Below are 15252 nucleotides of genomic sequence, written 5' to 3'. Positions count from 1 at the left end.
AATTAAAAATCAAAAAAAAAAAAGCCAACCGAAAATTGTCACTCCACTTTAATCACTATTTGTATCCACTTTAAGTTGTGCAAATTTTTCCCAAAAAAGAAAAGTCAACAAATGAGAGTAAATACGAGTGGTTTTTTTCGTGATTTTATTTGGGGATCTTTGGGGACATTTTGCACCTGAGATTTAATGATGTTGTTTCCTCTCTTGGCTTCACTGCAGTCTTATAGATCCTCTAGAATATTTTTGTATATATGAATTTATGATTTTGTGGCGCTATTTTATGTGCGAGAGACATCTCAATGTTGAAACGAAACAAAAGACATTAAAAAGTGGTTCTGCTTAAAATACTTGGCTACAGTCCAGATTAAACATCTATAAAGATCTGTACACTTGAAAAATGCATTTAGAATAATTTTTAATAATTTATTGGAAGCTATTTTTGGTGTTTTTAAACTTCAATTTATGTGAGCGTAAAATTTAATAAATATTAAATTTAACATAGAAGTTATGGCCGAAAAAAATTGTATTTATTTCATTTAAAAATAAAAATAAATTAAATCATTAATGTAAATACCTATCCATATCCATTGATATGTATCCCCCTAAAAATGGATTATTTTAATGGAACTAAAGCAGCTGCAACCTTTTCTCAGAATCTGTTAGCTTCGCTTTAAATTGTTTTAACTTAAATTTCCACGAAATTTACAACTAATGCATGAAACACATGATTACACGTTATACGCATGATTACACATTTATAAATATTTTTTTACCGACCAACGTAGTAATTGATTCGTACATTAATTAAACATTTGCATGTTTTATTATATCATTAATAAGATGTGTACGTTGTGATTCGAATATCGGTGTTAAATAATTCTGTCAAGTTTTCTCAAAAAGAATATCCTGCAATGTGGTTGCCTGTATCATCGATAGCTATATTTTTGTTACATTTTGATTTTTATTTTGTTTAAAATAAAATCTCCAAGATACTTACATATAGTCTATGGTCTTAGACTACAATGTGGCAGTAAGATTTCCTCAATCAATGCTTCAAAAATGTCTGAAGCGGTTTGCCCCCACAAAATATTTTCACTTTTCAAACACACACAGAAACACACAGACTGGGCGACGACGACAAACAAAATATGTAAACCAATTTTCACATCGTTGTTAAAATATTTTGCATTTATTAATTTATTCAAAATGCAAGCAAAAGAAAAGCCAGAAATTCCTGACAAACGTGTAGGCAAAATTCAAGTGCCGGAACGGAATGGAACGACCAAAGATTCAGCTTCAGCTCCAGGTTAACCCAATATGCCTTACATGGTAACATGGTACATGGCTGCTGTTGCTGCTGTTGCTGCTGCTGCTTACCGCCTTACTGCCCAGGCAGACAGTTTGTATTTCAATAATAGGGTATAAAGAGGAAATTGTGAATTTTTTGAGACGTTTGTTAAGCAGGGAAGGAAGCTTCTCTGAAATCTTCACTGCTAAAGAAACTATTGGTACGCGTCATCCAAAGAGAGTATACGAGTATGTGAGCTTCTTTACAGACAAGACAGGATATAGCCTTTATGCCTTGCTCTCTCCATCTGTTTCTGTATTCCGAGAAAAATCGAGGTACTATTAATCTGTCGCATGCCATCATGGGAAGTAGCTGTGGCATTTTTTAATTCCTATCAGAAACTTTTAGCTTTTAAATTGTATATATATTTTTTTTCTTATATTTTTATATTTGATAAATTATTTTGTACGATTTTGTTTTTTAGAAAATTTTGTATAGCAAGTATTTACAAGAATTTTGATTAATATTTTGTTGGCATGTTCCAGTATTTTTAGCTTAATCTGATCTTTTAAAGACAACTAATTAATTTTTTATATGATACTTGTAGCATATTTTGATAATTACCGGGGCGCAAGAGTATCTAAAGATTGCCTCCAAGTTATCTTTCATTCATTTTGGTTTGTTTGAGTCTTGAGTTTGGCAGACAAGTCATAAATACATACATACATACATGTACTACACATATACAGTTGCGGCAGAAATAATAGCACTGTTTGGCACCACAGTCTTTATTGTTTCAAAGCCACTCAACCAACAATTTTGCCCGACTAAATCAATAGGTTACATGTCCCTCTGATAGAGGTGCACCCAACGGTCTTATTACTAAAGACCATTTCCAAAGCGAGGGGCAACAAGAGGGTACTTTCCAGCTTTGTATTTTATGATCTTAATTCAATTCAAATCGCTGCCTTAAGATGGTGGCGCCTGTGTTTTGGGCCTTAGAAGAACTTTAGGTAAGAAAAGGATCTTTTATTCCAGAGGAGACACCTATATTTAGGTAAATCCATTGTTGGTTGATCATTAAGCATTGATTCGCAATGCCTTAAACATGCAAACTTGCCGATACCGCCAGTTCCGGTCAAACTATATAGATGAAGGACCCTTATAAATCGTCCCGGGAAGAGGATACTTTTGTATAACATAATTAAGGCCAAAGGTTCGAGGAGAATCCACTTAAGGGCATGGGGTAAGTGAGTCTGCAATAGCACTGGGCTCCCTAAACATCATGTCGTCGAAGAAGTCAAGTTTGTGGAAAGGATATCAATCTTATGGGAAATGTCTCTGGAGTCTGGAGTCTGCAGTCTGGAGTTTAGACCTGTCAACGGATTGGACACATTTAACATGTTTGGCTGCAGTTGCTGTGCTAGGTGCTGGCTAACACCCATTTGATACACTTTTGCACTCCACTTTAAAGGATGGAGAAAGAGGAACTAAACACCCAAACCAAAACCAAACCAACCGTCGCGCTCTTACAATTTGCAGATGTAAATTTTCGTTTAATTAGCTCTGGAGAGCCCCCCCTCCCCACACGAGACCCTTTTTCATGAAAAACTTCACAAAAAACTGAAACTGAAGCATAGCCAAGTAAAAGCTACTTGGTGGTGCCCCTGGGTCTGGGTTTATTATGCAATAAAAATGAATACAAATGTGCGCTAATTTTTGCATGTCGTCGTCGTCCGTCGAAACCATTTTTCTTTTCTCGTACAATTTCCATTCCCCCACCTCCCTTCCTTAGTTTTTCCCCATTTTGTAGCCACTTTTGAACCACTTGGCCCGGTGGAGACGTTATGAGAGATTTGTGAGTTGCAAGTGAAGGGGGGGTCCAAGACCACTCCAAAGTTGAATCAGTTTTGTTGTTGTTGTTGCATGTGTTGTCATCTCAAGTTGCATGCCGCAGTGCAGAGCCAGTGTCAGTGTCTTAACTTGTCTTCCGAAAAGGTGTTGCTGCTGGGCCATATACAATATATACTCATTTTGATTGCATGGAATGCGCATCTCTTTCACGCATAACTCACAAAATATAGAGCAGGTTTTTATGTTTTGATTGTAAGTACCTACTCTTTGCTTGAGGATGAGTTTACTTAGTTGAGCGTTGATTTGGAGACTGAAGAGATATCTCAAGTTACCACCGTCACTTAACTATAGAAACAGGAGGGATCAGCGCACTCATTAAGACTAGGAGGACTTTACTAGAACTGATACTCAAACCAAACATATTACAACATTTTTGAATACTTCCATTTAATATTACATACTCCCTAAAGGAGACGAATCTAATCTACTAAATCTACTAAATATTATTTTGTACTAAATATTATTTGATTATAACTTTTTTGTGATTATTTCCTTGCTTCTTTCATACTGGCTAAACCCACATCACATAAGAAACAAGCGAGAGAGAAATAAATAGAGAGATATAAGTATTTCCCATATACTTCTAAGTCGAACTAAAAGTGTCCAAGAGAGAGAGAGAGAGAGAGAGAGACCACGTGAGGTTCAAAGCCTATGATCATAATAGATTGAATATTTTCAATTTAATTTTATTTAACTTTAATTGACCCTTACAGTTTACCGATCTCAAAAGAGTATATCTCTCTTCGTTGCATATCTCAACATACCCGAACATTTATTTATTTTTCATAATTTTTTTATTGCATTTAATTTTTCATTTGCTTTTACATATTGATGTTTGGCCATTTTGCAGTGAAATTTACTTTCTGTTTAATGCATTTTTTTTATTTTTTGATTTATATTTTTTATTAGTTATTAGTTTGTTGTTTGCCTAGTAGCAATCGCAGATTTGTTTGCACAACAATTTGTGCTGCGTGCGTTTTATCAGCTCGTTAAAATGATAATTCGCTTAATATTAATTAATTGTTGTGCGATAAACGAAACGATAAAAGCATTGTTCAACGCATGAATGGTCAAAATGTATGGGGAATACAATTAATTAAACTTTTTGTGGGTAAAATTTGAAAATATCAGAGTTTAAAAAGTTCAAAAGTTACGTATACGTAATTGTTACAGAGCACTTGACTTGTTCCCAACCAAAGTCGAAACACTTGAAGTGGGCTTCACTCTTGAAAGTAACTTTGAGAAGTTGTTGAGATAATTACAACAACAATATTTTGAAAATACGTTAATTTAAATGAAATATTACGAGTGTAATTTCGGATTAGTCTGTTCGGAATTTCCTTGTTAAGCTCTACATATCGTGTACTCGAGGCGAATGGTATTTGTTTGAAAGGATTGTGTGCGTTCGTTTATGGGAAATTAGCACGGCAAATCAACGGCATTGCCATTAAAAGCTCAACTTGAAAGCTCTCCCATTGAAACAATCGTTTGAAAAACCAGATAGAATATTTATGCCAATTTTTATTGTGCTTTCAATACAATTTGGATGGTTGGGCCTAGAAGGATAGCAAAGTCTCTTTATCTTTTGTTCTTCCTTTCTGTTTATAGAACCTGCACTACATTTAAACAGACTGTGCAAATAAGTACACGTAGTATGTATCTTAAGCATTTAAGAACAATTGTTGAAATCCAATTTTAACACTTGTGACGGAAATGGAAAATTCCCAAGATAGAGGGAAAACAGATTTGAGATATGAGAGAGAGAAAGAGAGAGAGAGAGAGGAAGCTCTCTCTGTGACTTTGTGTCTCTCGTTCATAAAGAAACAGGAAATCAAAATGTTGAGGCATTTGTAAAGGCAACAATAAAGCGCAGCCATGACATAATATATGCCAGTATTTGTGCCTTGGATACGTATATGAATATGCATTTATAAGATACATTCTTTTGCTGTATTCGTGCCCCCCATGAAGACGCAATTAATTGTAGGAGAATGCTCTCTGGTCGAAGGCGGGCAGATCGGTCAGTGACCAAAGCAGGTTGCAACCAAAGAAATATATATCAAAAAAATACATTTCTTAATTACAAAAATTCCCAACCAAAATAAGTGAAATCTTGACATAATTTTTGTCAACAACAAATGTTTTATTTATATTCTTGAAACGCCCCCAATTTGCACGCATTTTTTGTGCACACTTGACACAATTTTGAGTGATCTTCTTGATGCAACAGATATCTATAATATATATCCTTATATGCACATATATCTGTCTGCTTAATTAGTTTGATGGCTTTTACATTTCGAACTGTCAAATGTGCCACTGTGCCACATCACATGCAGTTTTGAAACCGAAATACTTTTGCAGCGAAAAGTTGAGAAATATGATTTTTCTAAATTATTTCTTGGTATTCTTATCTATATTATTTATTTTAATTTTTTCTGTATTATTTATTGCTATTTTTTTTATTATTATTTTGGTTTTGTTTTGGGATTTATAGGAATTCCTTTTCTGTAATCAAATTTGAGAGCACTTTGAACCTGGGCTTTGCCCCACAGAATTTCTTGAAAGAATTTATTTGTTTTTGTTGCTGGAGCTCATAAATACTTTTATTCATATACGATTGTTATCACGAATGTGTATTTCTCGGTAAATATGGAACGCCATTTCATGTCCGAGCTCCTCGAGTGCTCGCTCTCTGTTCACAGCGTTATTCTGTTCTACGTCACTCCCAGCTGTTTAAACTGCAGATCCCAAGCTCGCTGGCAATTGTTTATTAGTTTTAATACAAAATATGTGTGGTGCTGAGTGTTTGGACTATGGGATACCACCTACGCTTACCAGTTTTTATTATCTTCTATATTCTACCTGGACAACAAATGGAATTACTTCGTCCAAGATAAAATAAAGAATAAAGAAATTATTGCTGTACAGTCGCAATCCGAGCAAGCAACAGAGCAACGGGTATACCCCCTTTTCGCTCTATCCACGTACTGGGTATTCCCAAAACGTTTTTCATTGTCACTTAGCGGTATTTTATTTCCATGCCACAATATTTACACACTTCAGAGACAGCGCTAGAGTTGGCAGTTAAGTTTTAGCCGGGGGTACAATCAATCCAAAAGATTCCAACGTGGCGGCACACATAAGTCAGTGCATATACGGATATAATTGGGGATTATCTCGTTCGTAGGGTCACAGCTGTTGTTGCCTCTCGATGAACACGATCTTACTGATCTATATTAATCTCTATATAAATATTGTATAATACGAAGCCCACCCCCCCAGACACCCACCAACCACAAATCGAATGTAACAAAATGCTGCTACAATTCGCTGTGAGGTTCATTTGTTGTGAGTTGAAAAAGCTGAAAACGAATTTAACCATGTTTTTAATATTCTTCTGGATTATATGGTTCTCGCAAATAATAGCCATATCAACGGTATTTATGAGGTGGGACATACTTAAATATATATCCATAAATACACATAAAATATGTTTTTATATTCCATTAAAAAATTAAATTTCTAATTTCGTTTCTTGAATAGCTTTCCAGAGATCATAACGGAGCTACCAACTGTCACAGTTACGGAGCTGCCTCTGGATCGTATTAAGAGTCGTCTGGAATCTGTTATACTCGAGGAGATACAGTCACCGACGAGCAACAAGAGCGAGGAGCAACAGCAGCAGCAGCAGCAGCAACACGAGCAGGAGGAGCAACCGTTGCAGCCACTGTTTGAAGCTGCCAAGGAAGTGCCCCAAAAAGGTAGGGCCATACGTACACAGATTATGTAACGTATGTACATATGTACAGTGCGTTTCAAAGGTTTATAACTGAAGATTAACAGAAAATTTAAGCTCAAAGGAGCGAGAGACATGACTCAGATCTGTTTGTAACTTCCTTAAAGAGCAAATATCTTCGATAGCATTGATATGCATATGTACAGTGCGTTTCAAGCGTGTAATAATTGAAGAAAATTTAGTTTCAAAGAGCGGAATATTTGCCTATTCTCAAGAAATCTTCATCGAACTAATGGATTTCTCTATTCCTTTTAGATGAACAAATGCCGAAGATCAATGATCCCGGGGGAGGCTTCGATCTGGATGGATTGGTCGCATCAGCAGAGGCTTTGGGCGCTGCAGGAGACGATGGCACTGGGAATGTGACCAGCGAAGAGCAGCAGACTGGAGGAGCAGGAGCAGCAGCAGGAGAGGGGACAACAAACGACACCTTGAACCCAAAGGCGAATCTCACTAAAAGCAATGAGGAGGTGCCCATGCCCGTGTTCTCCGAGTGGGCGCAAAAGCAGATGGAGGCCGAGGCTAGTCGCGAGCAGGCCATGGAACTGGAACAGCAGGTGGCCAATAATTCAGCGCAGCGCAGGAACAACACCGGATCTGCGAGTGGCAAACCAGCGCCACTGAAGCTGCGCTCCAAGAACTATGCCTCGCCCGACTGCGGTGCGAAGATCATTGCCTCGAATGGAGATGCCACCAATACGGGCGCCGTGCTGACGCAGTCCAGCGATGAGTACATGCTGAGCACGTGCGGCAGTCGCCTTTGGTTCGTGGTGGAGCTGTGCGAGGCCATCCAAGCCCAGAAGGTGGAACTGGCCAACTTCGAGCTGTTCAGTTCGTCGCCCAAGAACTTTACGGTGGCCGTTTCGAAGCGATTTCCCACCCGCGACTGGAGCAATGTGGGTCGCTTTGCGGCCGAGGATAAGCGTACGGTGCAGACGTTCGAGCTGCATCCGCATTTGTTTGGGAAATTCGTACGCGTGGACATTCATTCGCACTACTCCAAGGAGCATTTCTGTCCCGTTTCGCTGTTCCGCGTGTTCGGCACCTCCGAGTTTGAGGCCTTCGAGACGGAGATACGTCCCAGCGACGAGCTGGATGATTTCGATGATGATTTCGGTGGCGGTGGCCAAGAGCAGGGCGGCAGCAGCAGCCACAAGGCCAACGCTGGCGGCGGTGGTGGTGGCATCTTTCAAAGCGCCTCCGATGCGGTCATACAGATGGTAAAGAAGGCCGCCGAAGTGCTGGTAAAGCCCACAAAAGCACTCAAATGGTCAGCCGAGTCGCTGCTCTGCAAGACGCCCGCCTTTGGGACCTTCAGCTGCGCCAGCTGCAACAGTACGCTGGTGCAGCGGATCAACAGTCTGCTGTCGTGTCAGTTTCAGCAGTTGCAACTGCTGCTCAATCACAGCCAGCTGAGGTCGGATCTGCTGCAGAGTGGCGTGTGCCAGGAGGAGTACGCCATCAGTCTGTGGGGCAGCGAAAAGTCGTGTGGCCTGGCCAAGCGTCAGAGCTACTTTCTGAGCATGCTGCCAGCCGAGCATGTGGGTGCCATGTGCAAGCTGCTGCAAGCAGAGCAGAACAACACAGTGGAGCAGCAGCAGCAGATTGAGGCGACACCAGAACTGAAGCCGCCGCCAGAACAAGCGCAGGAGAATGCCACAGCGGCGTCAGAGACCAGCAGCGGCCAGCAGGAGTTGATTGTAGAGGAAGCCATGAAGTCCCAACCAAGCCTGGAAATTGTAACGCCCGAGAGTGTGGCCGCCAGCCTAGAGATGCCCTCATCATTGATCGGTGATCAATCCGAACCCTCAGCGACGACAACAGCCGCCACAACGAATTCCACACCCGCAGATGTGAATATATTCAATGTCCCAGCCGAGACGGAGGAACTGGAGTTGCCTGTGGTGCCCAACCAGCCAACTGTCTCCACCGCTCCTGTTACACCCACTTTGGTGGAGTCGCCCAGCGATGTGGAAGCCACAACAATGCCACCCAGCTCCAGCGAAGTGCCGCACAACGCCGAACTAGCCATCGAGGAGAGCAATCCCGCCAACTGGGAGAGTCTGGACAATCTGCTGACCACCACAGTGGCCTCCATAACAGCAGGAGGTAGTGCGGCCGCTGCCGCTGCAGCAGCAGCCGTGGCGGGTAATGGAAATGGTAACCATTTGGGCGTTGGCGCAGGCGGCGCTGGAGCAGGAGGCATAGGATCCAATGTGAATCTGCAGCAGAAGCTCACGAATGGCGGGCAGTCGGAGAGTGTGTTCATACGCCTCTCCAATCGCATCAAGGTGAGTGCAAAGAACTCCAACGAGAACTCCATTCTGCAGCCAGTTCTTGTGCCAAGTGCGTCATCAGTTGGCGTGGCAGCTCCAACAAACGTGGAAACAAACAACCCACCCACCCACGCGCAGACAGGCCATGGCAGACCATGGAAGACCATGGAAGGGCCTTGGCTGAGAACGAAAACAAAGCGAATGGATACCCTTCTATGGGGTTACGTCTGTTATTACGGAATCCGGTGTATAGGAGACGATTTCTAGGTAGAGGGAAAAGCATAGGAAGGTCTTAGATTGGGCGGAAAGTGCGGATAGGTCTAGACTCTAGAGGGAATGGCAAAATCAATCTGCCAATCTATTTCGATTAATCGTCGTCCAGACGTTACCTAGAGAGATTCTTCATTCATTTAGATTAAAAAAAACAAAATACATGTCGTGTGCATAACGAAAAAAATTGCTCGACTCGCCTCTAGTCTCGCCGATAGGGTTGCTTTTTCTATCCTCCCCACTTCTGCTTCCTCCCCCGCCCCTGGGAAAAACAGAGTATCCCTTATTCCACTTCCTGTTGACCCAATCAGTTTCTGACTTGTTTATGGCCCCAACTTGCGTGTTGGCTGCTCATTACAAGTGGCAGTCACTTCCCGTTCAGGGCTCCGCCCATGGGCCAAATGTGTACAACATTTTCGCAGAAAGTTCGGGGGCACCGCTACCTTGCCGACGGACGTCATCAGAGGCAGCCATTCCGAATCCAAAGCCACGATAAAAACCATGCTCATGTTTCTGTCTTCCACAGGCGCTCGAAAGGAACATGTCGCTGTCCGGGCAGTATCTGGAGGAGCTGTCGCGCCGCTACAAGAAGCAGGTGGAGGAGCTGCAGCAGACGCTTACGCAACAGACGCTGACGGTGCGCTCGCTGGAGGACCAGAGCAGGCGGTACATCGAGCAGGAGCAGCTCTACCAACAGCATAGCGCCGAGCTGGCCGGCGAAGTGCGTGCCCTGAGCTACCAGGTGCAGGCCTGCATACTGGTCATCATCATTGTGGGCAGCTTTATCGTTCTGATGCTCGTCCTGGGCACTGTCTACTACCGCAAGCTGCGCCGCCAGACACAACAGCTCAAGGAGGGTAACCCCTCCGGCCATGCCAAGGCGGCCAAACCGAAGCTGGATCGCCGCAAGTCCTACGAACAGATGCTCAATCCGCAGTGCACGCCCAAGCAGCGCCGGCCCAGCGAGGAGGCGATGCTCATACTGAAGGACTGCGGCGACAGTCAGCTGGTGGGTGCCAGTCAGGATCTGGCCAGCAGGCAGCGAAAGATATCGGTGTGCTATGGCAGCAACAACAACATTGCTGCGAATATGATGACTGCGAATCCCAATCTACGAGCCTCGCTGCACCGCCGCAAGGGAGCCAAACATTCGTGGCACAACAGCATGGACACGGCGGAGACGACATCCTGTGCCGCCGAGCAGCTGGACACGTTCTTCGATGCGGGTAAGCGCAAAGAATCTTCCCCTAGTGCCAGTCAGTATTTCTAATCGATACCGAATCTCTTGCAGATACCCTAAAGAGCTTGAAGCAGCAGCCATCGTCGTCGGGTAGCAAGGCCGGCAAAAGGAAATCCCTGCAGCAGCAGTTGGCCCTCAAGCGGCAGGAGTCGGCGCCGGCCAGCATGATGCAGAATGAGCTGGCCGAGGAGGAGCCGGCATCGCAGAGCGATTTCGATGAGAGTCTAATGCTGGACGATGATGATTTGGTCAACTTTATACCCACCAGCGATCTGGCCTACAACGAGTTCATGCCAGAGGGTCCCTCCGGATATCTTGTGCTGGATGCGGTCGATGGCAAGTCGAACAGAGCCGAGCAGCCGCCGCTACAGAAGCAGGCGACAAAGAAGTCGCGGCGCCTATCCTCGCCGGCCTTCTTCAAGTCGCCGTTCAGCAAGAACAAGAACAAGGGCGGCAGTTTCAATGGCTTTGGCGGCATCAAGAACAGCCATTCGGTGCACGAGTCCACCTCCTGGGAGTGGTATCGCCTGAAGCGCAGCGAGAAGCAGCAGCAGCCGCATCACCATTCAAAGCAGACCAAAAGCCTGCCAAATTCCAGCCTGGACAGCTCCTCCCTGTCCGAGGTGAACTTTCCACTGAATTCGAGCTCCAACTCCACACAAAACTCATTTCGTATACTCGGCGAGGCCATACGATCCTCGGGGGAGAGCAGCAGCATTACGCCCAATGGGAATGGCAATACGGGCGCCAGCGGTAGCAGCAGCAGTGGCAGTGGCAGCAACAGCGGCGGCAGCACCACCTCCTCCACCACAAAGAAGAAACAGCGCGCTTTCAATAACATATTTCGCAAAGTTTTTTGAGTTTCGTTTTCTTACATATATTTTAAAGCCCAGTGTTTTTAGAAGCCCTTTCAATTGTGTTCACCATGCAAAGAAGCCGCCAACAAGTTAATAAATTAATTGTTATATATATTTTTTTTTTTCGAAAGAAACGTGCCCCAATTTTAGTTCCTTTTTTGTGTTGAAATTAAAAAAAAAAATGCAAATTACTGTAAAGAGAAACAACACAACAAATTTAGTACTTATTATTATTTTGTAATGCTTGCTAGCAAACGAACTTTGCGCATTTGCTGCTAGAAAACCCGAAACCTAAACCTAAACCGAATGAAGGCAATTTGTCTATATGCGAAAAATCGTTTAACTGAAATAATTTAATTACAAAACATTAGTTGATAATTGTATGATGATATATACTATATGTATGTGTATTCCAAGCCTCGTTATTCTTGCTATCCGAAATCCTGTACTTTAAGTTGATGAAAGCGAAAAACAATTTGTTGCACGTTTTGTTTGCCACACTTAGCTCTTTGTTATTATTAGCAATTCTACAATACAATTAGTTAATAGTTTAGTTTTTTATTTATAACTAAAATACAATTAACATTTATTTAAAAAACCGAATGCACTTCCATTCTCTACTAAATCTTCAATTCGCTGAGAAAATCGACTACTTCGAGCGCATCGTCGTTGGCTAGCTTGTGTTCTTTGATGGCCGTGTTTAGGCCACGGCCCGCAGTGCCCATGACCTTTTGCCAGTGCTCCACAGTTTTGTACTTTTCATCGTTGGCACAGTACACCACCTCGTTGATGTCCTCCTCCAGTTTATAGCTGCAGACAGCCGGAAAAACCTTTTGCAAATTGGCCATTGCCTCCGTTTTGAGCGTCTCATCGCGACACACCAGATTGAGCATGAACAGACCCTTGGGTCCAATGATTTCCTTGATATGCAGTAGTATATCGTGGGCTAGAAAGCCTTGCGGCGGACAGCTCATGCCCAGGCTGAGATCTTTGCTGTCCACGTCGAATAACACGGCATCAAAGTGTATGTCTGTAAAGACAATAATCCAATTAGAGAGCAACTGGAGAAAGGGATTAAAACTGGTAGCTGCTACCTTCATTACGACAGCGTTCCACAAAGGCCAGACCATCGTCAATGACCACATGAAAGCGTTTGTCCTGCTTCAGTTCGAAATATTGCTCAGCCACCTCGAGCATAATGGGGTCTATCTCCACAGCCGTAATACGTGACTGACTGCAAAGAAATATCATTAACTGAATATTCCGAATGTAGATTGTGTAATCCTACGGTAGAGCGGCATGTAGGAAGCTGCACAGTCCACCACCGCCGAGACCAATAACTAGAACATCCTTTTGCACATCCTTCTTGGTATTCTGCAGCGTTACGGCCAGTTGGACGCCCACAGACATGTACAAATGATGCTGGCAGGCCAAATGACCAAAGTCAATCTTCTTTCGCTCCTTTTTGCCTTTGATTTTAACTGAAATAAAACAGCAACATTAGAAACCTCTCCAAGCAGCCATTGTTCTTCGCCCCTTACTTGTTTTCACCAAGGCCTCCGATTGCACAACAAACTGATTGCTGAGAAATATCAAACGACGCAACGTTTTGCCACCGGCCGCCACTTCCTCGATGCGAAAGTCGCCGGATATCTTGGAGAAGCCGCTGATCAGAGTCTCTCGCTTGCCCACATCGCTGCCCAGAGACAGATAGGGAATCTGTTCGTTCAGTCCATATGGTGCCAAGCTGGTGACGGTGTCGCCCAGTTCTGCCTTGACCTCATCGAGGGTATTGTAGATTTGATCGCGATGCAGCGTGACCACCGCGAGGCGTTGAAACTTGGCCGATGCCTGCAACTTCTTGCGTCCCGCGGGGGTGCCAAAGAGCCACTCAATCTCCCTACCCTGCGGCACAATAAATGCCGCATATTTTCCCAGGCCTCTGGCTGCCGGTAGATCCAAAATGTATATGCTATAGCGAGGAGTGTTCTCCGAGGGTCGATACAGATCCAGGGTCACCTCATCGTGACCGGCAATACTGGAGCGAGCCAATCCATTGCATACCAGTGCGGCCTTTTGCACAGAAGACACGGCATTGCTTAGCTCCGAAGACTCCGTAAATCTTTGCATTTTATCGTTGCCCAAACCGAATTCCAAAATCTGTAAAATACAAATAGAGTTTGTAAATGTTGTACAGCTACATTTTGGACCTACTAACGGGCATGGGAAGACTCTTAAATTTGGTGGCTATGACCACAAAAACGGGCAGCTTCATGGCATCATCGGCATTCTTCTCCTTGTTGGCCTGCTCGACGCCCAAACAGTGGACAATGCGCAGCATGCAATTGTGACGGGGCATAAACTCCAGAAGAAAATTGAGGATGTGCTCTTGCAGTAAAGATATGCACAAATAGCGACCGCCATTCCTAAAATGGAATAAATATTGGTTGATTTAAAGCGCTTTTAAGACTGGGCATACGAACCGCATGGTGCGGAGAATCTCCTTGAAATAGTTCTCCACCACAGATCGAGTTTCTGTGGCATCATCCACAAACAGCGCATCCAATGTGCCCTTATCTAAGGCCACTGAGAAGCTCTCATCGGGAAATGTCATGGCTGTGGCATCCATTTGCAGGAACTTCATGTCCGGACGCGTGCGTGCATTCTGTTCCAACATCTTCTTCACAGCCACCGGGGAGATATCAATGTTGGTTATATCCCTGTAAAGGGGATATGAATTTGTGTAAGAATATTCCAGGGAGACGGTCGGTTTTTTCGTACCTGAATCCCGTGTCATACATGTCCATGCTAAGCTTGGAATTGCCGCATCCCAGCATCAGAATTTTATCCACCGGCTTAATGTATTTGTGTATCTGATCGCATAGGTCCAGATATTCGCCATACCTTGGAAGTTTTATATTTTTGGATAAAAAAACACATGTTGCTTTTTGTTGGACGTAAAACTCGCTTTTTACATACCATTCAAAGGCCTTTTCGCCACGCTTCTTGAAGAACTCGTTCCAGTAGTCGGTTTGCGCGAACTCTTCGCGTGTTTTTGGCAGTAAATTCATTGTTAAATAACAATTAAATCAAATAATATAATAAACAATAAAGCGCGGATTTATCGAATAAATATACCCGTCTGACCCCTTAGAAATATACCGAAATATACCTTGTCATTTTTAAATATACCGAGGAAAAAAACCAACTAATAGCCTTTTCACACTGGGCGCGTTTCCTATCGATATCGGAATAGATGCAATGAAGTGGAAAAGGCGATCACATTGGCAGACGTGCATCTTGAGAACAGCAGATTTGGGTGCTTGATGACAAGGAAAGTAACCAGATTTTGAGAAATCAGCAAAATTATGCAAGGCGACATACTGTATATACTGTATGGTTAGTGGTACTTTTATATAAGGTAGTCTCTCATCGCGACATCTGCTCTCTTTTGAGGACGACATGTTTGCTTCTCTTCTGGGAGCCGAGAAATAGGGTGGAAAACATTAATCGTCCTCCACCCAACTGATGAGACCACCTTATAAAGTTGCATCATGCGCTGGGCGACACTAAAAATGGGGTCCCTATCTTTATTTATTTACGTCCCT

At 43.2% G+C, this 15252-nt stretch overlaps 2 protein-coding genes across 3 annotated transcripts; one reads left to right on the top strand and one right to left on the bottom strand.

Moving 5' to 3' along the window:
- Positions 1-6487: 6487 nt before the first annotated feature.
- LOC111078484 (SUN domain-containing ossification factor) lies at positions 6488-12247 on the top strand. 2 transcript variants are annotated; one of them, XM_022373186.2, is made up of 6 exons: positions 6505-6553; positions 6632-6653; positions 6749-6966; positions 7257-9292; positions 10074-10773; positions 10839-12247. In XM_022373186.2, the coding sequence occupies exons 1-6, from the start codon at positions 6520-6522 to the stop codon at positions 11645-11647; spliced, it is 3819 nt and encodes a 1272-aa protein (XP_022228878.2). In that variant the 5' UTR covers positions 6505-6519; the 3' UTR covers positions 11648-12247. The 2 variants fall into 2 exon arrangements, with proteins under 2 accessions (XP_022228877.2, XP_022228878.2); XM_022373185.2 differs by having other exon boundaries at positions 6488-6653.
- LOC111078485 (eEF1A lysine and N-terminal methyltransferase homolog) lies at positions 12127-14778 on the bottom strand. Its single transcript, XM_022373187.2, has 8 exons — positions 14624-14778; positions 14426-14548; positions 14128-14364; positions 13863-14070; positions 13186-13804; positions 12933-13125; positions 12739-12878; positions 12127-12674 (listed from the first exon to the last, which is right to left on the bottom strand). The coding sequence occupies exons 1-8, from the start codon at positions 14713-14715 to the stop codon at positions 12265-12267; spliced, it is 2022 nt and encodes a 673-aa protein (XP_022228879.2). The 5' UTR covers positions 14716-14778; the 3' UTR covers positions 12127-12264.
- Positions 14779-15252: the final 474 nt, after the last annotated feature.

The sequence above is a fragment of the Drosophila obscura genome, unplaced genomic scaffold (genome assembly GCF_018151105.1).
Source record: "Drosophila obscura isolate BZ-5 IFL unplaced genomic scaffold, ASM1815110v1 contig_200, whole genome shotgun sequence".
Classification (NCBI taxonomy): Eukaryota; Metazoa; Arthropoda; class Insecta; order Diptera; family Drosophilidae; genus Drosophila; species Drosophila obscura.
This window is presented reverse-complemented; position numbering and strand designations above follow the sequence as displayed.

What these genes read in the sequence shown, in the direction of transcription:
- LOC111078484 (XM_022373185.2), top strand. Translation starts at nt 6,520, where the DNA reads ATGCTGCTACAATTCGCTGTGAGGTTCATTTGTTGTGAGTTGAAAAAG. An exon ending in GCCTCTCCAATCGCATCAAG is followed by an intron (nt 9,293 to 10,073) that starts GTGAGTGCAAAG and finishes TGTCTTCCACAG; the next exon opens with GCGCTCGAAAGGAACATGTC. An exon ending in GGACACGTTCTTCGATGCGG is followed by an intron (nt 10,774 to 10,838) that starts GTAAGCGCAAAG and finishes AATCTCTTGCAG; the next exon opens with ATACCCTAAAGAGCTTGAAG.
- LOC111078485 (XM_022373187.2), bottom strand. Translation starts at nt 14,715, where the DNA reads ATGAATTTACTGCCAAAAACACGCGAAGAGTTCGCGCAAACCGACTAC. An exon ending in ATGTATGACACGGGATTCAG is followed by an intron (nt 14,365 to 14,425) that starts GTACGAAAAAAC and finishes TCCCCTTTACAG; the next exon opens with GGATATAACCAACATTGATA. An exon ending in GAGATTCTCCGCACCATGCG is followed by an intron (nt 14,071 to 14,127) that starts GTTCGTATGCCC and finishes ATTCCATTTTAG; the next exon opens with GAATGGCGGTCGCTATTTGT.